The 26,754-nt window shown below is 37.6% G+C and overlaps 1 protein-coding gene across 4 annotated transcripts in view; it reads right to left on the reverse strand.

The window, feature by feature from the left end:
- The window catches only part of SEMA5A (semaphorin 5A), a 353,854-nt gene that overhangs the window by 61,198 nt on the left and 265,902 nt on the right, over positions 1 to 26,754 (reverse strand). For all 4 annotated transcript variants that reach the window (XM_074825752.1, XM_074825742.1, XM_074825761.1 and 1 more), the window contains 3 exons: positions 23,317 to 23,498; positions 20,666 to 20,809; positions 13,049 to 13,196 (listed from right to left, as the gene is read on the reverse strand). In XM_074825752.1, coding sequence (XP_074681853.1) covers positions 13,049 to 13,196; positions 20,666 to 20,809; positions 23,317 to 23,498 — 474 coding nt within the window. The remainder of the gene's footprint in view (positions 1 to 13,048; positions 13,197 to 20,665; positions 20,810 to 23,316; positions 23,499 to 26,754) is intronic.

The following is a 26,754-nucleotide window of genomic DNA, read 5'->3' on the forward strand; positions in this document are numbered from 1 at the left end:
GACACCATTTTTTAAAACACTTCAGGAAGTTGAGGGGAACTATAAAACAAAGAGCGTGACATCTGAATTGGGCAAATCGGGGGAAATCATAATAAAGCATGAAATTAGTGGACACATGAACAAATATGATCTACTAGACAACAAAATTACATACCCTGCTTTTTTTTATAAAAGGAAGCCATGAACCTCTCTAAAGGAGTCTACAAACATATGGATACAGGCAGTAAGTTAATACAGTTTACTTTGAATTCAGGAAGACATTTCACAGTGTCTCTCAAAGTCTCTTAGGGAAACTAGCAGTCACAAGCTAAGAGAAAAGCTATTATCCTTTCACAGATAATTAACTGCTTAAAAGATGGGAAATGGAAGAGAGGAATAAATGGTCAGTTTTCACAATGGAAGGTGTCCAAAATGGTCTGTGCTGGGACCTGTGTGGTTAAATATATTCAACAGCCTGGGAAGTACTGTAGTATCTAAAATGCTGTCTACTTTCAGGAAAACACTCTGAAGGGGACATTGCAGGGGAAAAGGGAAAGTATACAGTTAAGAAAGTGGACACTATATCAGGTTGGTACTGCAGGCAGAATGCACGCAGTTCTAAGAACTAAACTCAATAAACTTCTCCCAAATAATCAAAGGCAAAAGATTAATAGCCCATTTTCATCTCTATTTGTCTATTTTAGTCAAAACCCTTCTGTAACTTCAGCAAAGACAATTTTTTTTTTTTTTTTTTTAAAATCTTGCACTCTCAGGATTCAAATTTTCCTTTCTTCTCCACATTTCACCCTACCTGCCTCTCACAACACAGGAAATTTTGCTCATACATATTTCTCTCCCGATGAAGTTTAAGGCAACATAAGTTAGTTTTTCTTGACATTTTGTGACTATCATGGAAAATCAGATTTGACTTTATAGTTAGGGGATCTCATATTGCTATACTTCTTCAGTTTTACTTAGAAAATTAACCAGTAAATGAAATGCTAATCATTCTGAAAATGAAAGAAGTGAAAACATTTCCCTAACTAAAGACACCAAATGAGACCGCATTCTTCAGTTTTTTCAAAATTACGTTTTTATGACCCCCAGCAAGGTTTCTGATGGATTAATTCCTGTAACCCATCATTTGCTTTTTTTCTCGCTTTCTGTGTAATGGATCATTTTTATATTTCATACTAAATTGCTGATGCCAGATTTCACTATATGTCTAAAATCCCTTTTAGCCCTCCATTTCAGAAGAAGATTACATGCACTGATATTACTTCTTTTTCTAAGTACTTTGAAACCTCTTTAACAAAATATTCATGCTGCCAAGCTATCTCACACAAATGCTTCAATATGTGAATGGGGATTCTGGATCAGCTTTTCAATAAGGGATAGGACCCATAAATTAACTATTTTTAATAGGAAGCTTAGTGAATTTGCAAAGAGGGTTATGTGCTCCTATGTGAAAGCATACAGTATACTCCTAGTTTTGTGAGCAACTGCCTGAAAAATTTTGAAACTTCTGACTGAATCTCTTTTCATGTTTTAAATAGAGCGAACATACTTCAGATTAAAGCATCATTATAGGTCTCAGTTTTCTAGATAGTGTAACAGTCAGATACACTCTCAGGACTTCTGCTGGCTGACGTCCTTCAAGGCTGTGAAAAGACTTAGCTAGTCAGGCAATGCCAAGAGATGTGGGTCTATTGACTAACTTATGTTTTTCATATAGTTTGTGTTGATTAGGATGGGGACAGAATAAACTCATCTGTGGGATATGAAATTTTTGCTAGTATGAGGTACATCCACAGTAGTATGCCATTACTAGAAAACTCACGATCCAAGCTCCCACATTGCAGATCTGAGCCATATACAACGTCCTCACAAGCACCAACACGTAAATGACCTTTTATAAAGAAACCTGGAATCTGCCACTACCTTCATAAACAACCCTGATGTACTAAAAATGAGGTTGCTTGTGAGTAAATGAGCAATCACACAGAAGAGTTTTGTGTTGAGCACTGTGCAGATGTTGGCTATGTAACAGTCTAGCATCTGACCTCGTGGCAATCCAGCCTGTGTAATTGGCAAAGTAGCTGTAGTGCCATAGGATCTAGGGAGACATTTCAGTTTTCTTCTCCTCTCTCATCCATGAAGGAAATGAGAGTTTCAAGTACTATCTCTGACACGGCCTGCTTCTCCTGAGTACTCGCGCAGCCTCCTACCTGGCATGTTGTGGAAGAAACACCAGGCCACCTGCACAGTAGGATGAAGTGCACAAAGAGCTGCCAGTGAGGGTACCCTGAGCTAGGGACCATGAAGGCATTTAGGATCTCCTAATACTGTCTCATTCTGCAGAAATGTTCACAATTTGAAGGTTAACATGTCAAGTTGTAACTTGCAAGTTCTCTCAACAGGGTTTCATCAATTTGTACCAGCTGAGGACCTGGTCAATTCCTAATTTTAAATACAAATAAATTACTAGCAATGTTAACATGTCAACTCCATCATTTCTTTTCCACTTTTCCTTCTGGAGACTGATTCAAAACCCAAAGAGATCAAAATCAGTCTGCCCTTCCTCTGAACTAGATAGCTGAAAAACAAAGGTATAGTCTACAGCTGCTTTTCTCTATCTAGAGCCTCTCTGACAAAGGAAATAAGAACTGTATTTGGGGGCTGACCTATTTCTGGACCACTCCCAGTCTGCATAGGGGCTTCAACAATTTCAGACAAAAGATAAATCAACTCCTTTATCTTCACAGAGTAGTAAATGCTTCACTGATTGTTAGAACTTGTTATAAGTAACAAAGTTGGAGATTTTCATAATGTAAATTGAAAGGCCTATTTTTATTACTTCAGTTACCTTTCCAATGTTTCAGATGATGTAACAAGTATTGTTGAATGAGAAAAACTCTGTTCTGGAATCTGCAGGATTAATAATTTTACTTTCAGCTGCATTTCTGGGGCAGAAAAGAAATATGCTACATGATGCTGCTTTCAAGTACTGTAAAACTGTGAAACTACATTCTGCCCTTCAAGCTGCAAGAACAAATCTCTGTGTATGCTGGTAAACGAGCTCAGTGCTTGCATGAGTTTATATTCTCGGACATGAAGAATACAATCCCATCAATTGGAGTCTTCATGCCTAAATATTATTATTTCAGAATGCTGCAATAGGCTGAGTCACAACATCCTGAAGATACAAAATAAGTTATAAATAAACACAATGAAAACGTATGTTTGCCTTTTTTAAGGCTTGTGAACATGTTTACTCAAGATGAATGTCAGAGGCTTTGAATAACTTAATGACTTTTATTTGGTGGCTGTAGTATTAATGCAAAAGTCTTCTAAACCAACAATTTAATGTGGAAGGGATGAGGGAACCAACCCAAGAGAGAAAAACAGGTAGTTTTGGTAACTCCATCAATAAATATTCTAATTTATTTTTTTCAGTGATGCCCCAATCTGATATAATCTGGATGAGAAGAGGGCTGACACTCTTTTCAATGAAAAGCAAAATTCTACCACAGCCTAATAAATTAGAAATTACTATAATGCTCAGAGACTAAGCGAAAACAAAAGTCGGCAGATAAATATCATTAATTTGGATGGAGTTCCATTTAAATGCACTTGGATGGCTAAGGACTGCTGCCAATTAGCTCAGCTAACAGATCAGTCTCGCACTCTTCCAACAGTTGCTGCAGTAGTGAAGCTATAATGGCAACAACACGTATTACTTATTCAGGCTTCATCCATCCCTCAATTTACTGAGGTCAAAGTGAAGAACACTGAAACAAAACTGTGCTTTGTGTTAACCATCAGGTCTACATGTGAGCACACTTTTTTTGTTATAAAATGTGTCAACACAATTACTATGTTTGCACTGTAGCATTTTAACTACAGGTGCCTAAACCTAAAAGGAACTAAATAAATCAGAGGGACAAGTTGTAAACTAATTCAACACTCACTTACAAAGAGGAACATTGGAAATGTCATTCTAGATCAGACATGCTGTCCCTGGTTATTGTCAAAGGACAGCATAGAAATAAGTGGAATGTCCAAAGCACAGCTCTCAGTCTGACTGTTAATATTCAGAAAAAGATTTAAAACTTTAAAATGTGATTTACTCTGCTACCTAAAATGTAATTTATTTATTTTTCTCTATTATAATTCTAATTCATCCTGATATCTTGCACAATTTTAGTTGTATGGGGTTTTTTGATTCTTAATATTTAAGCCTCAACAATTTCTTGCAACAAGTTACATCATTTAACAATGCCCTGGATAGAAATTAATTCCCTTAATTGACTTCATATTCCTTAAAATTCAGTTATTACAATACTGAGTGCACAGAAATCCCAGTGTTCCCTCTCTAAACATATCATTAATTCATATATTAGTCCTTCATACACTAGAACCCTGCCTACTCTGATTTATCAAAATTCCAATCTTTTGTCTTTCTTTGGGACACTTTCCAGGGCTCAGCTCACTTCCCCCACTTGACATATCCTTTAAGAACAGTAAGCGTGGCCACAGAACAATTTTATGTAACAGTTCTATCATGTTTCTGAGGTAATTTTCAATGCCATGCTTCACACATCCTTTTTTCCCATTTTGACTGCAATTGCACAATGACTTAACAACGTTACTGAACTGCCTACAGTAAAATTAAGGTTTTTGCATACTTACAAAGACATATCTTGTAACAGAAGAGACTCTGAAAATTTGTAGATGAAATCATAATGAACTTTCATGACTTCAGTCATTGATCCAATGGTGTCAGAAAAATTCAGCTTCAAAATAAGCTCAGCTTTGAAGATAACAGCAGTGGTGGAGGAATGACATTATTTGCAATATGTGAAACAAAAAGTGGGATTTCAACTAGCTTCAGTCCAGACTGTTACGACCCTTTCTGAGATTATGAATCCCTAGACTACCTTTTTGTCTCTACTGGAAATACCTTGCTGAAACATCCTGAATGCTAAAGCTGAATCTAAATTTTTCAGCATTGTACAACTTTTTGGGTTTATAGCTAGTATCATAAACAACTTGTGCATCAGGGTCATTCTTCTGTCTTGTTCCTGACTGTGCTTCAAGGTGAGAGCAGGAGTTTCTGTTAACCTTAAGTTCATGACTTTGTAATTATGATACAATTCACTTCCCCTTCTCTTACTTCAGCCCTCAAAGACATCCAGTGCCTCCTGTATGACATGCAAATCAACCTCTGTATTGATGATGCCCCACAACTTCAGGTCACCAACAAAGGTAATCCAAATTTGTCTGCCAAAATTACTAAAAACACTAATAAGTAAGATCTGTCTCAAGTAATTCCTTTAGGAAATCTAGAGTAATCTCCCAATAATCTGATGTTTCCCCTTCCAGGACAACCCACTGGTATGTCCAGTTAGCTTTATCCATTGTTTAACTCCTACACTTTCCTGCTAGCATATCACTTTAATGATGAACCTTTTTTGTAACACTGTATCACAAATTTAATACCATATACTTTCAAGCGGCTCCATTTTGATGGAAACCCCTGTTATCGTCTTGAAGAACAATGTCAGAAAGGTATAAAGTGATCTATATTGGTAATATCTTAAGGGATTACACTCCACTTTGCATTTACATTGGAATTATTTTTTATCCTGAAGTTGTTCAGCAGTTTGAAAATCAGAGATTGGGTGAAACAGCTTGTCTCTACCTGCATCAATTTTTTCCTTTCCTTGAACTTGGATATGAGGCTTGCTATCTTTTTTTTTTCCTCTGTAAGAATGAAACAAATTAAAACAAAAATACATATTAAATACAGCTCTAGTCTTCCCAGTACTCCAGGACAGACATTACTTTTTTCTTCCTTCTTCCTTCCAAATTAGTGGCCTGTATCAGTCCGTTACATTTACCATTTACAAATTAGTGCATTTCTATAGTGCAGTAATTACTATAACCAGCTGTCATACTTTTGAGTTTTAGCCAGGTGCTTTCAGGAGTCAAGAAGGATTATTCTGCATATGCAAAATTGCCTACATAGTTTTTCTCTTATTTCTTACCTTCCTTTTGGCACCCAAGACTGGTTGCAACTGAACAAAGGACCCTTACTGAGCTGAGCCAGGACTCTGAGACAGTACAGAAAATACTAGATGGGCTACTAGATGACTACCTGGTATCCTGCTCCCATGATTGCTAGATGGAAAATAGGAAGAAACTTCCTCCCAGAACATATTGGTAGAAAGACTGGGTATTATATCTGTTGTTCTTTTTTTGGCTTAAATTCCCCCAAAATACATTTCAATTGACACAAAATTACCCATTTCCTGAGTCTGCTGAAATCTCCCTGTAATTTTTTTTACAGTTCTCCATGTTTATGTCAGTTCTGATTTCATGGAAGTACTACTTATGGATCAAATAAAGCTACACTACACATACTAAATAAGTAGATCCATAAGCACTGCAAGTAATGAAGCCTGATTTCCTGTAAGTTTGTATTTCAAGTCTTTTAAACTTTTCCTCCTTTCTTTTCTCCTTCCCATATCTCCTGCCAGTAGGATTTAGCAGTTCTACTGCTAAAAATTAAAAGACATGTGGTGGCTAGTCACAAGATACATGTGTGCTAACATGTACACTCATTGACCAGTGCCTGATGCCGTATGGACCAAATAAGGGACTCGGTGAGTAAGAATACCTGAGAGACTACAGTATGATCCTGTAAACCTTATTACTTGATAAAACTAAGCTAAAACCATGACACCTACTTTTTGTTTTGATTTTGAGTGTTTAATGACAGAGTTTAGGGTTACTTTCCACAGACAAGTCAATGTTCTAGGTCCACAGCAATGAAAAAAATCTCAGGCTGGATAAAGCATGAGTGACCAGGAAATATTCTCCAGCTTCCATATCACTCATTAATTCACTCTAGAATTAATGCAGCACAAAACCGCAGCACCCAACATCCTTTCTTCCTAAATACCTCTCTCCTTTTCATTCCTTTTCAAAAACCACCCAAGTCAAAGGGAAGTAGGAGTTCATGAGTTGTAATGCTGAGACCTTGAGCCCAGTGCTGTGCCTGTTGAATGACGGACTTTTCATATATTTCTTCTTTTTGTGGTTATCAGATGCAGTAATGGCCACAATTCAAAAACACAGCCTCACATAGCCAGGTGTAAGGTATCCCATCTAAGTAACAATAACAAAGACTACATCTACAGCATGGGAGCTGCTGAAAACTGCAACAAATAGCAATACCTGTGGCAGAAAACTGTGTAGCAAATTCTGGATGTAGCAAATAGGGTCTCCTATCTCTGACCAACACCACCCCTAAGTGGATGAAGGCACTTGGCTATCACCTGACCTTGAGAGACACATTAGCTGTTTCCTACATCCTACATCCAAAAGTCTGAGAAAGCTTGTGCAGTTACAGTAAAATTTATTTCCTATGGGTTTTTTTTAAATAAGATTTGGACTTCTGAATCAAACACACATCATCTGTATCACAGGTACACATGTTCAAGACAAAGCTCTTGAATGTGAAAACACTCACTTTAGAGAACACTTCTAAATAGATTTGAAAGAGATTTCAAATCAACTGGCATTGGTCCACAAAATAAGTTATTGTACATGACTTGGAAGTCCCTGAAAGCACCTACTATAGGAACCTCAGAACAGGTCTGCCATCAGTGTCAACTGTCACAGGTTGAACTGAATTGTTTGAAGTGGAGTAGGGACAGTTTTCCACCAGCTGAAATTTCTCAGCTTTAAATTATTTTTAAAATTACATGCTTCTCAAAAAATGGATGCTTCACACTGCTCTGTTTTAAGCAAGGAAGCAAACAACTTGCAGTTTAGACTTTTTTGAAATCAAATAAATCAAACAGCAAAATGATCACTGGATGTGTAGCTAAAGACTACCTTAAACACCTCACATTTGGATATATATGCACACCAGTTCAACCATGACTATGCATGCCAAGTTGATAACTCACTTCAGTGACAAAGTTGAGCACCACGTGTACCATTAATCAGTATGTGTTAGCATTTTCTGAAACTATTTCTTGTGATTTTGATTTTGTTTAGTTTTACCCCCTTTAATTACCTGGCATTGCTTATAAGTGCAATAGCATATGTAGCATGAAAAGAAGACAGATAATATTCAATGGATTTTACATTATAGACAGAAAAAAAAAGGATTGGAAAAGGAAATAATGAAGTAGGCAAATATACAAAAGTTTTTCTACCTCATGCTTGTGAGAATATGTTTTCTGGTTTTGCAATAGATGATTAATTATTTTATTTTTTTTTAACTCAAAGAGGTCAAATGGAAACTTAAAAAAGAACCATAAAAAAATCCTAATAACAATCTTCTTTTCTGGTCCCTTTTCTCTGGACTAGGCATTTAGAGGTTGTTTTGTGAGATGTCAGGTATTTTAAAGGCATTTATTTTTTGATGGACAAAGTACTTCTGAAAATTTTCCATCTTCAAATTCCCTTTAAAAATTTAATGAAAGAAAACATTTCTGACACTTGTTTTTCTGAGACTTTTTTCATCTTGTGTGATAACAGAAACTTTAGAATACAGAGTTTTTCTTCCCAAAGTTTTGTGTTCAGCATACTTCCAGAACACTGAAATAATAATAATAAAAAAAGAATGCGACACTAGCAGCTACGTCTAAGAAACAAACAAAATCCCTCCTTTTTATTTATTCCACAGCAAAACCCAACTTGCTTTGTTTTGGTATATGGAAATGGTTTTGGTATACCAAAAAAACCTACCAGTTTCCCCAAGACAAAAACTAAAATTAATGCACATGTTATCAGGACTGAAATGAGAACACAGACAAATATATGTAAAGTATGTCACCCAACTTAAGCCTCAAATTAGATTTCTTATTCTAGCAATAATTCTTAAAAGAAGTTATTTTTTATTACTGGCCTGAGGCAAATTCAACTGAGATTATGCTTCTTGGGGGAAAAGAACCATTTTCTGAAGGAAATGTACAACTTATCTGAGTACGCTGTAAAATCAGAAGATATTTGTCCTCTGAGTCATATTAGCACAGTCCACAGAACTCCACAGTTCCTCCTCTAGTGCATGTATCACCTGAATACATGACAGCAATACCTGTTTTGTGATCCACTTAAACTTTCTATTACCAGATTTTAGCTGCTTTTAAACTTGGCTGTGACGGTCCTATCTCTTATTAGACAATTTCAAGCACTCTTTACTAACTTTGATTAACATAAAGACTTTGACAGGTCCTTATGGCTCCAGATTTTCACTTCAAGCTTCATCTTTTTGACCTTTAGGAGTCTCTGTGGTCTAATTCTCCTATATCATAACAATTTATGGTTTTCGATATTCAGTCTAAATGCTTTCAGTCCCAAGTCTCTGGCCATCTATGTTCATGTATTGAGTGGACTTCAATGAGATGCATCTTTAATATATTATGTTTTAATCTCTTTGGAATATTTATATGCATCAAAATATTTATTATTATTATCATCGCTATGATTTTATATGATGCTAAGTTTGCAATAATTGCAGGGAACTCTCTACTGAGTCCTAATAAAAAATATTCAAGTGTCTTGGTTGATTTCTGCTATAAGACAGATAAAGCCAAAAGAACCAACTCATGGGAAACATGCAAAAAGCAAAACACAGGCAGTAGCTGCCTGCTGTCGTATTACAGACTAAGAGCAATACAACCAAACTGAAAGGAAGGAAAAATGCTCAGTAAAAATTATGTGGTACAAATTATTAGGTGGATGCAGACAACAGCTATGAATATGGCAAAAGCTGCAAAATGCGAACAGCTAAATAGATTAGGATAGGCCATACTATAATCTTAACAGCCTGGTTGCAGACTGGAAAACAGAAGAGGTAGGTTCTGACATAAAAACTGGTCCCCTGATACTGCTGGCAAAGACGCTGCAAGACTTCCTTTCTTAAGCCTTATAAAAACATTTGTTGTTGTTTTTCTCCCCCAACCCCCCATTGAAAAATGGTTCTAAAAACAAAGAATCAGCATAGTTGAAAGGGGTCCCAAGACAGCATTTAATCCAACCTACAGCTCTGATGTGTCAAAAATTGATTTTCAAGATGAAATGAAGCCTAACATAATTATTATCTTCTTAAATAATATGTTCTCCAGTCCTCTATATACACATTTTCCTTTCCCACTTTTTACGAACACAAGTCTTGACTTTACAGACCACAGACTCTGAACTATACAGCTGCAGAAGGCCTATGGCAACACATGCAGTTCAAACATTGGGAAAGTTTCCCAGAGTTCATCCACACTGAAGGTAAATAAGAAACCTGGAGAGTCTCCTTTTACATTAAAGCTATCATCTAATGGTTGAAAGACAGAACTGGGCATTTTAAGTTCCTGAGCCTATTCTCAGTTACACCTTTAATTCACTTGGTGCAAGTTTGGTTCATAAAATCTTTTACTCCAGTAGATACCAGATATCCAGTAGACAGGGTAGATTACTACCACTTTCATTGCAACTTTTCCCGAGATTATTTAGCTTTCCAAGTGCTCTGAGATACTCAGAATAAATGGTTTTAAAAACAAATTAACTTCAGTAAATATCTTTCACCACCCAATGTTAGTATCACTACAACTGGTAAAGATGGAAAATTAGTAGCAATAAGGCGCAATAAGGCACAATAATTTCTCCTTTATTCACTAGAGTAAAAATCCCATAATTCTAATTGTTTTGAAGGATACATACCTACAACAATAAAAACAAAAATTTTGTTGAAGAACCTCCGATGAATAAAGAAGTTTTGATAGTCCTGCTCCTTATTCATTAAGATTTTCTTAATATAAATATTTCATCCATTCAACAATTAAAAGAAGGCATAAAAATATTTCAGGTTGCGCTCTCCTACATTAATGGAACAAACTCTTAGAAGAAATAAAGTACTTTCTTCGTCAGTTACACTTATTGACAAGGTCCTACTATGGCTGCAAAACTTTTGACTCAAGATAGATAGCTTCCACATTCAAATTCACTGAAACTTGAACAGAACACAGACTTTATACCTGAGTCCTTTGTCTTGCAAGAACACCAGGGTTTATAGAGGATTTCTACCTTAGGCTGGTTTCCATTGGTGCCTAACTATTAGCAAGACAACTATGTACTCTAAAGCTAAGTGCTTTTTTGAAACCATCAACGCAATAATTTTCTAATAAAAAAAATCCCAAAATCATTTCCATAGCTGAACTGGTAACATAGCATTTTTTCTAACATAGCAGAGACAATGTGCTAATAAATTACAAAACCCAGTAATATTAATCTCAAATCAGTTATAATTAAGACATTTTGATACTAAAGGTTTTCCTACTTTCCTCGTGGAGTTTCCAAGGAAATTAGAGCAATGTATTTTTCATTTCAGATGATGGGGAGATTCTGTGCAAAACAAAATACTATTTTATTTCACAAACATTAGTATGGGATGAACAGGGATGACTGAGACAGAAAACCTTCAGATCGTGCTCTTTTCTATGCTAGTCAAGAAGGTTTAACAGTAGATCTAGACCATATGTCTGCTTTTTTGTGTACCATCAGGGGGAGAGAAAAATTTTGAAAAACTTGGTATAATTCTAAGCTATTAGGTTAATTCTTAAAGTTCAACTGAAAGACAAGAACAAACCTGTTGCGTGTTTTCAATCTACTGAAAATGCAATTCTACCAACAGGATAAATGTTAAAAAGAGAACGAATGCTGGGAAAATGCACACAAAACCTTGACACTGGAAAAAGGTAATAAATGATCCTTTTTTTAGTATTGATTTACTGCCAGTCTAACAAATAGACCACAGATGATGACAAACCTCAGAATTAAGCTTACTCTCTGAAATGAAGGCATGTAAAAATTGGTTTAATATGTGGAAAAAAAAAAGTATTTTTCTTCTACCTCTTTAATATTTTGGAACAAAATTGAGTACATGTTTCTCGGTGTGTAACATTAGGCCTGGCCATTAAGCACAACATGGCTAAAACCAAATTCTCATTTTTTCTTTGAGCTGTGCTCATTCTTGGTCACTGGGGAGATTAACACCACCATTTGTCATTCACCAGCATAATCTGTCTTCTGCAGTTTTGGCCACTTCAAATTTTCATCCAGGTTATGCTTTCTACATACTAGCCCCCTCAGTGACAATCCACTACCAGAATTCAAATTATCATGGAACAGCACCCCAAGGTTTGTCTTCTGATATTCACCTACAATTGCTAAGACTTTGCTTCAGCTGCTCATTGTCCTGCAACAATATTCCTTCCTCTGGCTCTGACAGTGCTAACCATTCAGGAATACTCACACCGAGGTTATCTTCCCAGTGTACTGCAATGAATGTGTCACCCTGGTCTCCACACGTCTCTGCTACATTTCTCTCCTTTATTCATATACTGCTATGTATTCACCTTCAAAAAATCAATGTCCCATTTTGATGTTCCCATCCCACAAAACCTACCACCTATATTTGTTCAGATATAGGAAAAAGCATCCTATATGCTTTCCCATATGTTTCTCTTTATAAACTGGGTATCCATAAAGGATTTCTATTCATTCAAAATGGTCCCACTGTAGCTTCAAAGCCTGACAGCTGCTAGGCTGCTGCTGTGCTAAGATCACTACTGTTATTCAAGTTCACTTCAGCACTTCCTGGTGGTTCCATGTATTCACTTATTGGGTCCTTATGTATTTAGATTTTAAACTTATCTTCTTCTGTGCTGTACAGGACCTGATACTCTGGAGTCCTGGAGCTAGAGTTCCTATGTACTCTGGTGATAATAAACATCATAAAACTGCCAAGGACACATCCACACCTGCACCAACCTTGCCTCAGGAAGCTTATATTCTAGATGATATTGTGAAAAAGCTGAATTATATATACTTCTGACTGATAAACTGTGTGAATTTCAGCACACAGAAGTAACACAAACACACTCTAGTGCCTCATGTTAGGGGTAGAGCATACAGACATACACAGATACCCTATGGACATAGAGACATCCATGGCATATGCCTTAGATATTTGCTCAAGGGGAAGCTGAGAATTACTTACCACACTGCAGCCAGGACAGTCAGGACCATTTTCACATATCCTACGCCGTGCCTGGATCCCCCCTCCGCACTGAGCAGTGCAGCGTTCCCATGGACCCCAGCCTGTCCAAAACACATGAGGGGGGCACAACAAATGCTCATTGCAGTACCTGTGAGAAAAGGCAAACATGGAGGCAAAGAATTTATTTAGAACCAAGGCAAGACCTTCCCCCAAAGTCCCTCATTTTCATTATTCAGGTAGATGTTTGTACAGGGAAATATTTTATACAAAGGGCCCCTCTCTATTCATAAAGCACTGAACTAACAGTTGTCACACTGCACAGTGTTCAAACATTTGAGATTTTTTTTTTTTTTAGGCCATAATTGTGTGGGTGAAGCATTTGTTTGCTTTACTCAGTGCTTTTATACAATCCATGTGATACAACCATGTTATTGTACTGTGAGCACGTAAGCAAGGTTGACAATTACTTTATTAAAAACAGTTGTGGCTATACATCTGGGGCAGAAATGAGACAACCAAATGGAAGGCAACCATTTATTGCAGCCAGCCTTTTATCAGTCTCCAGCTAAGCATTGGTTAGGATCCATCTCTCTCCTCTTCAGAGGGCTAAACTTGCTTTTTGCTTTCCACAGCGTCTCCACTTTTATGGGTAAAATGAAAGCTAAAACTTGATTCTAGTCATAAAGAACTGTACTGTTTTCATGTTATTACTTTATCTTTTAAAGGGTGTTTTTAGTTATTATAATCTTTGAAGGATTTCCCAGTGGGCTTCAAACTGATTCAGAGGTCTACTAGGTTCTTGAGGGAATCAAGAATATTTTACTACTGAGCTGTAATTATTGTAACAAGACATTCAGATATGTGGGAGTGTCCCAACTTTCAGTGATTTTTAAACATTTTTTGAAAAAAACTAAGATTATGGATTTTTTGAGTGTGCCATCCAATAACTCTAGCTGTAGCATATGCTGCTTAGTGAGGATCCTCCACACAGGTCCAGAGGATTTGGGCCACCAGCAAATGTGACGGGGGCTCTTAAAGAGACCAAGCTGTTATTTCAGATAAAGCAAAGCCATGTTAGATATTCAGAACACAGATGATCCTGAAGGACTTCTCTCATATATTATGGATGTGGCTAAGTGGCTCTTGTTCCAACTACTGACTGTCCTTAACAAACAAACCAATCTGTTACAATATTTCTTCATTTCTTATACCAGCCATCCAAAAATCCACTGTCTTCTTGCCCTTCTAACAAGTTTCCATTACTTTGCACTCTCTTGCAAAGGAAACAGAGTCCAATACTTCAGTAATTAAATTTCTACGAAAAGAGAAATGGCAGTATAAACAAGAATAACCATAACTACATTTTTTTTTTTCAGAAAGCCCCAAGATCCTCAAGCTCTAATTCTTCCTTACCAAGGAATTTGCACATTCAGAATTCCATGGGAAAAAAATGTTGTTTGTGTATGTTATATACTACAGTAGCCTTATTACATATGCTGGAGCCTATGATTCTGAATTTGTCCCTAGGTCTGAGCAACTCCATCAAAATTTAAAAGCTTGGGCATGGGGTAAATAGGATATTTAGTTTTGTGTCTCTGTGTAGTTAAGGAAACTATTAACAGCTTCTATTGACCTCATCTGCTGTTTATCAGTAAATTGAGGAAAAAAACCCCAAACCCTCAATATTTATAAATCTGTTATCTCAGAATTCTACAGCGCATGATTTGGGTAAATGTTTTTCAAGAGAAGCTTATACATAAACTACTTTTTTTTCCCCTCCTGCATGTTCAATATTTGCAATTCACAGTTCACATTATGCCATCACTAAAGATGCATAGGAATGTTCTGTGCCTGGATTCTTCCCCCAAAACTCCAACAGCTGCACACATTCTTTGTCACATGCAGTCATTTATGTGACTATTTGTGATAGTTTGTCTCTGTGATCGTTTGTTGAGAATGTGTACCTAATGAAACATAGATGTACCATCACTATTTATTTCGTCAAATGAGTACATATTTTGCATAAATTCATTAGTTCTCAATGGAGATGTGCTAAGTTAATTTGGGACATGCACATAGTATAAAGCAAGTCTGCCATGAAGTTGACAATTACTGATATTCAGCCATGCAAGAAGTAAAATTAAGGGTGGGACTCATCTTGCCTTAAAATATAGGCACGTACAGTGTAGCTGTCTATAAATGAAGTAGTCATCTAAACTTGAGCAACAGTTCATGGAAGGAAACAGTCCTTTCAAAAACATATTTCTGTCACCCTAAAGCAAATGTCTAATGTGGATCATACAAACACGGCCCTCAATATACTGATTTCTCTCCATTGACTATAAATGCTGTGTGGGAGACAGACATCTAAGCTCCCATTACAGCCAATGGAAATTTTGTCAGTACAAGCTATGGAGATTAGAATGATTAAATTGACCCAATTTAGGAATAGGAGAAAAATCACTCTCTTCTCCACAGCCTGTATTGACTAGATTTCTACAGACTGAAGTGGAAGTTCAGAAAACTGTCTCACACAGAAGCACTCACATTTGTGGACATCTGAAGTTAGGTGTGTCAAATCTCACTTAGATGAGACTCATCACACTACACAGTGCCTCTTTTAGTGTCAGTGTGCCCCAGCACCTGCTCTCTCACTTAAGCAGAAAAGAAACCTAACAACTGACACAGTAAGCACTTCAAAGGTTGGCAATTCTGTTAACCAACACCAAAGATGCAGTTGAAACTACAAGATGAAACTGAAAAAAGCCCTAAAATGTCTATGCAAGCTACTTAACCTCAATCTAGGACATTTTTTTTAAAAAAAAAGTCAACAACAGAGTGTCAATTTTTCCTTTTTCTCAGGAAAAGAAAAAAAAAAACACACCAATACAGCATACAAGTAGAATCTTATTTTCATTTCAGACAGTCGGTCTCTGAAAACATCAGGTATGTTTTCACAGCTAGAGACATCCTTGCAATTGATCTTTGAGAGCTGTGCTACAGCATGGGGCTTTGAGCCAAGTTTCATTATATCTCTTCTTGGCTGCATTTCAAGTCACTCAGTAACCCTTTTTCCCTTTTGCTCTTTCTTCCCCTCTTAATTTTGTTCTCAGGACCCACAGGGCTAACATTTTACAGTAATTCAACAAAACATGCAATGCAAGAAACTTGAATTTGTGAAACCAATGCCCTCTCCCCTAATCTAACTGCAATGAGGTCAGAAGAGAGAACAGCCTAGAGAAATGTGGGTTTTGTACAGTGACCCTTCCCATTTCCCCTTGCAGCGAATCCAAGTTCAGTGCCCTAATAAAAGAATTGCTATACAGGGGAAGGGAGAACATTCTCTGTCCAGTTGTATCCACAACCACTAGTTCCTACAGTAATTATTAAATTTTTGTTCCATGCAATTCCAGTACAGCTGGAATTACTATACTTGTTCCTATAAAGATCTCAACCTTTAGTAAAACATTAATTTATTTCAGTGTTGCCATGCAGCACTGAGTACTACAGGCTAACTGCATGACACAGTTCCACATGTGTCTTTTTTTATTCCACAGAAAGATGTTATTTAATTTAAACACATAATTTTTAATTTTGAACTGTCTTACACTAGCATGTATTTAAGAAAAACAAACTAACCTTTATCACTCTCTGCCCATTCCTATGTAATATATTGTTATGTGGTGGGTACTTGTGCCTACCAGCTGGTGACTTACTGGGAAGCACAGACTACAGAGGTTGATGGGAATGCTAGATTCCTTTAATTGAAGGCAGACACAACACACACACATGCATTACTGGATTGAGATTGCTGAATTGACAGAAGTCCCCACCCAGAAGACTGTGGAAGGTGGCAAGGGCCAGGGCATGTGCTCCCAGGGGCTTCTGTGGAAGAAGAGGAGGGAGCAGAGAAAGCAAGGGGGAAGGGAGCACACACTTCCCAGCAGACAAGACAGCCATGAGAGCGCAAGCAAGCCCAAAGCCTCATGGTGTTTGGCCTACTCTGTTGAAGGGGACCAGGCTTGTTCGCACTGCTTGGAAACAAGGACTGCTACACAGAACAGCAACTTGACTCTCAGCAGTTCCTCCTTCTTGTGAAAACAAACCCAAAAGCTCTGAATATCTGCTGAGGATTGTGTACAAAAAAAAAAAAAAGGTGGCAATATGTACTGCCTCTTATCTTCTTATACACCAAAAAATTTCCAGGACTTTCAAACGTTTACTCCCCATCTGCAGCCAATTAATTTTTCTACTTCTGATTGCCATGCTTTTTTCTTTTTTTTTTTTCTACATAATAAAAGATAATTACACTCACTAAAAGCAAGGGATTCTCATTCTAATATCCCTCATTTCTGCACAGATAGGAGGAAGATCAGTGGACTTAATGAGCCCATATCCACAGCATCTTTCATAGAAAGGAGAGGACAAATACTTTCACTCGATTAAAAAGTCAAGACAGGATACTATAGACTCTATAAACTAAAACCTAGAGAGTTTTCCAGCAGCTTCAGTGAATATTTCTCATACAGGAAAAACCAGAAATTTTTAACCCCCTAATGAATTCATCAGGACATCTTCCATCTGGAGTCTTAGCTACAAAATTATTTTATCTGATTAGCAAATTTTGTTAAAATACTATTTTTACTCCCTCTCCATATTCTGTCTAAGTGCACATCAGCTGCACTTTTGACCTATTTCTACAAGGCATATTTGCTTTGTAATATGAGTCTTTGTCACCCGCTCACAAGTGCTTTCCACCCCCACACCCCTTTCACAGCAGAGCATGCAACAGCTTAACCTATCTGCAACACTTTAAATTGGTAAATATTGCCACTGATTTCAAGGGAATGACGAGCAAGCACAGAGCTGCCCGATACATTAGCCATGATAACGTGATGGCTTTCATGAGGTAAAACAAACGTAACCTGGACAAACATTTAGCTCTTAACAAATGAAGAAATACTCTCAAACTGAATATGCATTCACATCTGCAGGTGAATTTACCTCAGCTATATGCTGCCTTTTCTGTGTTTGCTTTCTATGGAGTTATGCACTGGGCTTCTACTGAAATCACTTTGTTGAAAAGCTGTTTCAAAGTTTGGCACAATGTTGACTCTGGAAACTGAATCAGGTATTTATGGCACCGAACATGTGAAGGTTCTATTTAGGCTCTGCCAGGGACCTTCAATCCCTGCCTAAGCTGTGCGAGAAGTGCTGGACCTTTGTCCCTGGCCCACCGTGAAAGTCTTGGTCTAGACCTCAACATGTAGACTGGCTTCAGGCCTTAGCCCTGTCGCTGTAGACCTACCTGGTGACCATTCAACCTGATCCTAACCCTGGCCTGTGGCTTGGCTCCCCAGCTGGACCTCATACCTGCTTCATCGCCATATCACCTATAATCTAGACTCTTGGTTGGATCTGGCCACAGTCTCCAGCCTTGCCCTGCTGGGTGTGGTGGGATGGCCCCGGCTGGCGAATTTCCCAGGAGAATCTGCTTTTTACAGCTCTGAAAAAGATTTATCCAAGTACTTGGCCTGACAGTGACAAAAATCAATGAGGCATACAACTGATGCCTCATTCCTCTAGCTGCTTTACAAATTATATGACAAAACTTCCTAAGATACCACACCTTCTGGAAATAAATTTTAAAAGTACTTTAAAAAACCCATTTTAAAAGTATCAGCACACATCACGGATAACAAAGAAAATCAGGGTAGAGGTAGGAAGGTCAGCTGTGAGCAAGCTAGTGAGAAGATGGTGCAGGGCCAGTGAGAATGAAGGGTGTTACAAGGAGATAGGAAAAAGCGACAGAGGAACTATGAGAGATAAAAGCATCCTGCAGTAAACTCACAGACACATACATCCCAGATTGCTGCTGAACTGGATGAAGAGGGAAAGGACAAGTAACCTGCTGGCTACGAAAGCAAAGTAACATAAGCCTGCTGTTCCTTCAGAACTGTTACCTACCAAAATTCAATCCTTCTAGGCTGCTATTATTTCAACTCATTGTAAGTATCACTTTCCAGTTTGTAACCGCTTTTTTAGTGCGCCCATTGTCTTAATAGTGGACATTTTCTCCTATAATTATGGAAGTATTTCTCATGGTTTTTTGTAGTTCTCTGAAGCTCCTTATTGGACTTCTATTCCATGTTAAACTTAAGATGAACAATGACTACTAACATTCATAGTCCATCACCAAAAAGTCTATCCAAACTAAATTTTTTTCTTCTGTGTTTAGTCTCATTGTGTCCTGCCCTGGACTGACCTCTCAGTTCAAGAAAATAACTGTTATTCATGCTGGGACAGAACTATGTAACAGCAGATATAATCTACATTTTGGTGGTGATGGCTTTTTGGTTGGGCAACCTGTTTTCAGAAGGTGGTTTACAAAATAATGAAATGCTCTCCTCTGAAATGAAATGGTAAATATTCATGGCTCTGAAAGAGCAAGAAGTGTTCACATGTACTGTGATACAGATGCTTTACAATTAGAGTTAGAAAGACCAGGTCCCTGATGATCTGCTAATACATAAATGTGTGATGCAACTTCCCTTCAATGGAATCTCTTCATCTGAAGAAATGCCAGAGTTGCTGTTTAATTAAATCCTTCACTGAAACTCATCTAAAGGTTACTGAATCTTGTTTTCTTCCAACAGTAATATAGGATACTAAATCATCCTTACAGAAACATTGAAGTAAGCTGCAATGCATATTGAGAGGAAACATATCTGCATACATATCTTGGAACAGATGACTACAGTACTCCAAATTCTCACACCAACACCAGTCTGCTGCTATCTAGCTTTTTGGCATGCCTCAGGAAACAACATAGTGCACCTAAGAGTTGCACTTTATCTGAATATATTCTAGTCTGATTTAAAGAAATATTTAATTCCTGTTAAAATTCCTAACACAATTACAAATTAGAGACATTACGGTGCATGTCAAATGGAATCAGAGGTCTGAACTTTACATTCTGAGCTAGTGGCAAAATACCCAGCTCAGTGTCAAAGCAGTAGATGGTGAAATCAAACTCTGAGCTGACTTGATCTGCTCAGGGGTTAATATATATAAACAATTTAAAAAAAACCCTGAAACCTTACTAAAAGATATTTGAGTTCAAGGTGTATTATATTTATTGAATATAAAACAAAGCCCTTGAAACTTCCTTTCATGTTATATAGATGCTTAATTCATTTAAGACAGAAAAAAATAAACTCGTGGCATCAGTAACATAGTGCTGTGACCTTACTGTATTTTGCTCTGAATTCCAGGTCTTGAGGCTGGGCGAGTTACAATTCAAACACACTGCAATCAATTTTCAAGGAAAATCAATTTTCAGGGACTCAAGGGACAGCAGCACATTGCTTCAGCACAATTCTCTGGCACTACCAGGAGCTCTCAGCTGGCTCAAGAGGGATGCAGCTAAGTGAAAGATGAAAGAACCACTGCAGACCCACAGCCTTGCTAATGGGAATACTGCTACCATGCAGCAGTGTAGTTAGAGAGTGAAAGGAAAGGGAAGAGGGTAAAAAAGACAGGTAAAGGAGAAAATGTCCTGTGGAATACAGCTGAGCAGAAGAAATTAAAACAGTCAGTAGAAAAAAGATAACTTGCCTCTCCTCACGATTCTGTCCCACACAGACACGTCCTCCATGTCGAGGGGTTGGATTGCTGCAGGAACGCTGACGAACTTGAAAGCCTATCCCACAAGTGGTACTACAAGGTGACCAAGAAGTCCACGGTGTCCAGCCTCCATTTCTGGTAGAATAAAAAGCTCAGGCTCTGTCATCTGTTATACATAGCGAATGGCTGATTAGGTGTGACTGACAGCAGAATCTGGCCCATTAATATTTCTGTAGAAGTTATTAATACTGCATCGTGTTCCATTTCTTAAAGAATATTGAACTAAAATAAAGGTGCTCTGATCCTGCCATATTCCATGCTTTGTAATCAGCAACTGCTGAAATGACCCCATTACACAAGAAGTACAAAGCTATGAAGCTATTTAGTTGCTTTCGGTCACTTTATTCTGGGTAAACTTCATCTGCAAACTCCTGTATCAAAGTTCTGAAGATAAATTTTAATTATGTATTGTTCCAGTTATTATTTGTGGGTCTTTTTTTCAGGGAGATTAAAATGTCAAATTTTGCTACCTCTTCTGAAAGGAAAGTGATTGAAGCCTGAGAAAAGAAGGCTCAGGGGAGACCTTATTGCTCCCTACAACTACCTGAAAGGAGGTTGTAGTGAGGTGGCTGTCGGTCTCTTTTCCCAAGTAACAAGTGATAGGACAAGGGGAAATGGCCTCAAGTTGCACCAGCCAAGATTTAGATTGGATATTAGGAAAAATTTCTTCACCAAAAGGGTTGTCAAGCACTGGAACAGGCTACCCATGGAACTGGTTGAGTTATCATCCCTGGAGGTATTTAAAAGACATGTATATGTGGTGCTTAGGGACACGCTTTAGTGGTGGCATTGGCAGTATTAGGACTCAATGATCTTAAAGGTCTTTTCCAAACTAAATGTTTCTATGATTCTGTGATTCTAAAGGAAAAAGAGTAATAAGTAAGTGTCAAAATGCATTAGTTGGAAATTTCATCAGGATACTCTCAGGTGCCAATACCTTATTTGTGATGTAACAGAAAAGGTTAACAGAATTCATGGTACTGTACCCTGCATTTGTGAACTTTTGGAAAGGATACTCCTGTACCTCCCCAATATACCCTAGGAAAAAAAATATACTAGACCAAACATCTCAAAAGGAATTTCATACCCTGTCCTAAGCAAAAAATTATGTACTTCAGCAGTTCCCAAAACCTTTTGATGGCTAGATTGCAGTTTCTGTATTGGTAGAAGATAAACAGAAATAAAAAAAAAATAAAACCAAACTATAATGAGTTCTTGAGGTTTCATCATAAAATCAAAGTTAAAATAGCGCCTTACTTGATTTTGAAATCACTTTTTTTAAACAATGAAAACTAATCAAATCCAGTAATAAAAATTACATAAGATTATTCAAGTAATTTATCACAAATATTACCAATTTAAATTTCACTCATCTTGATGTCTTGTTCTTATAAGGGATATAAGAGTTGATAACACAGAAAAAAGCTTTTGAAAAAATATTCAGCTATCACTGGTAGCACAGACAGAAAAATAAGATCTCTGTCAGTGCAACATCTGACTCAAGTGGTAAAACGAACAAAATATCTGGATATCCATGCATTCTGGGAATCAATTACTAATATATCAGTGTTAACAGAAGTAAGATGTTAAAACAGTAGTGTGATACTGTCAATGGTAGTACATGAATCAAGTCCCAAATTATGTTTCAAATTCCCTTCTAAACCTGACAGCAAATAGCTGTTGTTTGATTGTTCAGTACCTCACAGCATACTTATCTTTTCTACCATTCTCTTGATCTGATGGTATATACTATATTGTTATGTTTTTAATAATTTCCCTAAAATTGACTATTTCCACTTACAGAGCTTGCAGTTATCTTGTGCAGAAGGATAATCAGTTTTATTGACTACCATGATGTGCTTCTGATGTTAAAAAGCAAAAAAAACAAAGCAGAGACAAAAAGCAGAAAGAATCACTGACAATAAGCAGAATGCACCACTATATAACTTTCACCTTGCAATTAAAGAATGTATAATGTTTTAAGTACGAACTCCTAATGCAGTTCAGAATATGCAGTGTTCTGAGTCTTTGGAATGATCTGCTCTCATTGTTTTTTTCTGGGAGTGGTTACGTGCCTAAGGAAGACAAAAGAGTGGCTAAAGAGCAGCATAGACTGGTAATAGATCTAGATGTCATGATACAACCAAAAGATATATGAAAACATTTTTCCCAAGGCAGAATGGGGGAATACAATATTGACATGAGATCCGCAAAAAAGTAAATGCTTCTGACTTCCAGAAAAAAAGTTTTATGACTTACAGAACTGAGAAAAGGTATCATACTTTGGATATTACCTAACAACGATTTTTTGCTTTCTGAGCTTTTGTTAAAATTAGCTGAGGACAATATTACTTGGTACATAGCATCTGAAATCACTATTTGCCATCTGGTTCATTCTCTTTCCCACAAAGTCTGAGAGATGTTTTCTAATGTCTCATTTGCTGTCGCCATTGCTATGAGCTGTTTCCTGCACAGAACAGGCTCAGTGGATTGCAGATGAGATTTCAAAGGGTAGGTTCTATTCTGATTAAGTTAAAAACTTTTAAACCATAAACAATAGAACCTGAAATTGCTTTGTGTACCTGGAACAGTTGGCAATCTCCATGGTTGGTCCTTCACACAGCCAACCTCCACACTGAGGAGCAGGGCTGTCACACACACGTGTCCTGCAGAGGCAGGAGCCGACACTGGTACCATCAGTGTGGGTGCAAGGTTTCCACTGCGACCATGTTCCAAAATGTCCATCCACTGTCAGATTCCTCATCTAGAAATAAACACAACAGAAAGGCTTACCCAAGGCCTGACACTTCCTTCATACAACCTCTTAATTCTGCAGTACATGGAGGTACATCCTTCAGCCACCAACAATAAAAGCCTCCACCGGAGAGGTATAACTTCCAGACAGGAAGCTCTCCTCATAATTTCTGTGGCTGCATAATTCCCCCCACCTCCAACCAATTCGGGCCACTGGATGCCACCACTATAGCAATAACAATAATCACAACTAACCATTACCTTTCACAATCATGCTTGCCTACAGTGATTCAATAGAAAGTATAATACTTTCCCAATTATCTTTTAATATTCGATTATTATCTTCTAATAATACTTTCTCAATTATCTTCTGATGACAGTATGCCCTATTTCCTAAAATTTACCTGTGATTAGGAAACTGGGTACTGACTGTAAAACAGCATGTTCAATAATGCTTGTGGAAACCCAAATCTAGATCAAACGGAAGAGGCAGCAGAGGATACTAGTCCAGGGCAGCTGAATGAATCAAACTCAAATCTCCATCACGAGTGTCTTCTTTTGACAACAGTTTTTTGAATCACATATCATACACCACCATTTCTTAAAAGTGAAATGTGGTTTTAAATATGACTCTCTCTAAGCATTAGATGCAATTATATCTATAAATCCTAAAATCATTTTCAAAAAGCAGCACCTAACCCTACATGATGAGACAGCTTCCTCCTGCTGAAGTCAATTCTCAACACCTCTATCTTCAAAGGTCAGACCATTCTCATCTTGACTGGAATGTTTCCATCATGCAGTTATAACACATGTTAGTAAGGAATCTGTACTGTCCAGCTGAAACAAAATGTGCTAATGGAAATGGCAGCAGCCTCCATGGTTATTGGAACTTCTAAAGAAAATGGGCCTGGACATGGGGAATTCAACTCTCTTAACAAAGAGAGGCTTTCATATTATTAATTCTTTTAGTAAAGTGTTAATCTTGACAAATTTGTGATCATAAATGGAAATGATGGCCACTTTTTCACTTAAATGCTAGAGGATCAGTTTCAGTCAAAACAACAGTACTAACAAGTGCAGGCTAAATAGCATTTAAAGTCACTCTTTAGATAAAAATAAATATGTATCAGTTGTAGTCATGAATATTTTATCAAATGTGTAAGAACATAACATTTGCTTATATATTGAAATAGGAACTACAGTTGTAGATTGCCATCAATGATCTGAATGGTGCCTCCCTTTGCTATTTTTAGTATTGTTTCATTTTAACACTGGTGAGGGAAGTATACATTTCACTAATAATTTGAAGATACAAGAGATTTGATTACAGCACAAGATATGTTTCGACTGCCACGCTGCGTGCTGGCTGATTCTTTCCACTGTGGTAAAAGTTTCATAATTTCACTATTAATTACATTTCTTATGATTTATTTTTCACAGATATAGCTTCTCCACAGAACAGCTATGTATATATTCTGACAGCTACAACTGACATAACCATAATTCAAATTTCAAAATTCTGCTGACAGCTGTTTATTGAAAATAACTCACAACCTTTGCTCATGCACAGTATACACTTGTTTTTCATAAGACAACAGGAAATACTTCTCGTTAAGTGACAAGTCCATTCTCTCTTACACTGCTGGACTAATAAATATATAGTCCACAAACTAGCAATGATATGTCCCCAATCCAATTAATGTCAGAGAAGTGAAAATGTCTTTACTGCTTTCTATTTCTATGCTGCACCAAAGCATCCTTACTGTTGCACCCACAATTATAAACTAAAGCTACAGTTGTCTATGGTTACCATAATTTATATCAAGTGTCAGGGAAAGTATTTATAAAACTTAGCTGAAAGCTTGAGCTCAGGACATACTGATGGCAGGTTTCTCCTTCTTGATTTCCCCCCCACACACACACACTCCTGTAAATACCATCCCACTGCAGTCTCTGCTGTTTCCCATGACTCACCTGCTCTGCCTCTCTGTGAATATCTCCCTTTCACAAATTATATCAAACAATTTCATCACAGGACCACAGGAAAGCAAAACATACTGATGAGGGGCCTTTTTAGCCTTCACCAGAACCTATTCCCATCAACCTTTTGCCATTTGACATGCCTCAGGATGAAAATCACAATCATCAGACAATATGTTGTACTTTCCTGGCATGGCTACACTCTGCTTTCCCTGTCTACCACCCTGTTTACGTCAGCCTTTTCCTTCTGCAGATACTTTCCTCCTTGTCCTCCAAATATCAATCTTCTTTGTCTTGAGCCTCTCTGCACCCACCTTGTCTTCTTGCTTTGTGCCTTCACTCTGAGTCAGGGTCACATCTTCAGTGACCCAGTCCTTAAATCTGCCACGAGCTCTTTGGTTTGAGATTACTTTGTGCAGAATTCAGTGGCTCTGGAGTATTTCCTGAAGCTGTTAATGAATTCAGGTAAGATCTCATACTATACTCTTTCCCTGCATGCAGCTGTAAAAAAAAAGCCATTTCATGCTGCATGCTTATGTAAAAAAACAAAACAAAATATCTTTTTAAAAATTTTTACTTTCCTTGTAAAAGGTCTTTGATAATGTCAGACAGTGTATTTTTAAGTGATGGATTGCAACTGGTCACTGAAACAATAACCTAAAAAAACCAACTTGAGAACTAAATCAAAGCAAGATAAGCAAAATAACTATATTTGTCACAAATTACCTTCACAGTTCAAAGAGACAGTAACACAAATGCTCAGCTACCTCTCCTAGCTCTGTCCCTGCTCTACCATGACATGCTGTTGTGGTTTGAGATCAGAGGGCAACTGAACACCATGCAGCTGCTCACTTCTCCCCTTTCCCCCCAGTGCTGGAAAGGAAGGAAGAAAGAGGTCCAGAAAACTGAGATAAGAACAGGGAGGTATGATCTCATCCTTTAAGGTAAAAACCAGACTCATTAGGGGAAGAAAAAAGAATAAAATTGCATACAGATACTAACAACAACAAGAAGTAACAGACAGAGCAGGACCATGAGAAGCATTACCAAATCCTGAAACACCTTCCCCCATCCCTCCCTTCTTTCTGGTCTCAGCTTTGCTCCTGATGTCTCTACCTCCTCCTCCCCAGTGGCATAGGGGGGCAGGGAATGGGAGATGCAGTCAGTCCTGCTGCTTCTTCCACCTCAGGGGCAGAGGGGAACTTCTTTAATTCCTCCCCTGTTCCAGCGCAGTCCTTCTCTCACAGGAGACAGTCCTCCACAAACTCTCCAACACAAGTCAC

The sequence above is a fragment of the Strix aluco genome, chromosome 1 (genome assembly GCF_031877795.1).
Source record: "Strix aluco isolate bStrAlu1 chromosome 1, bStrAlu1.hap1, whole genome shotgun sequence".
In the NCBI taxonomy this organism is placed as follows: Eukaryota; Metazoa; Chordata; class Aves; order Strigiformes; family Strigidae; genus Strix; species Strix aluco.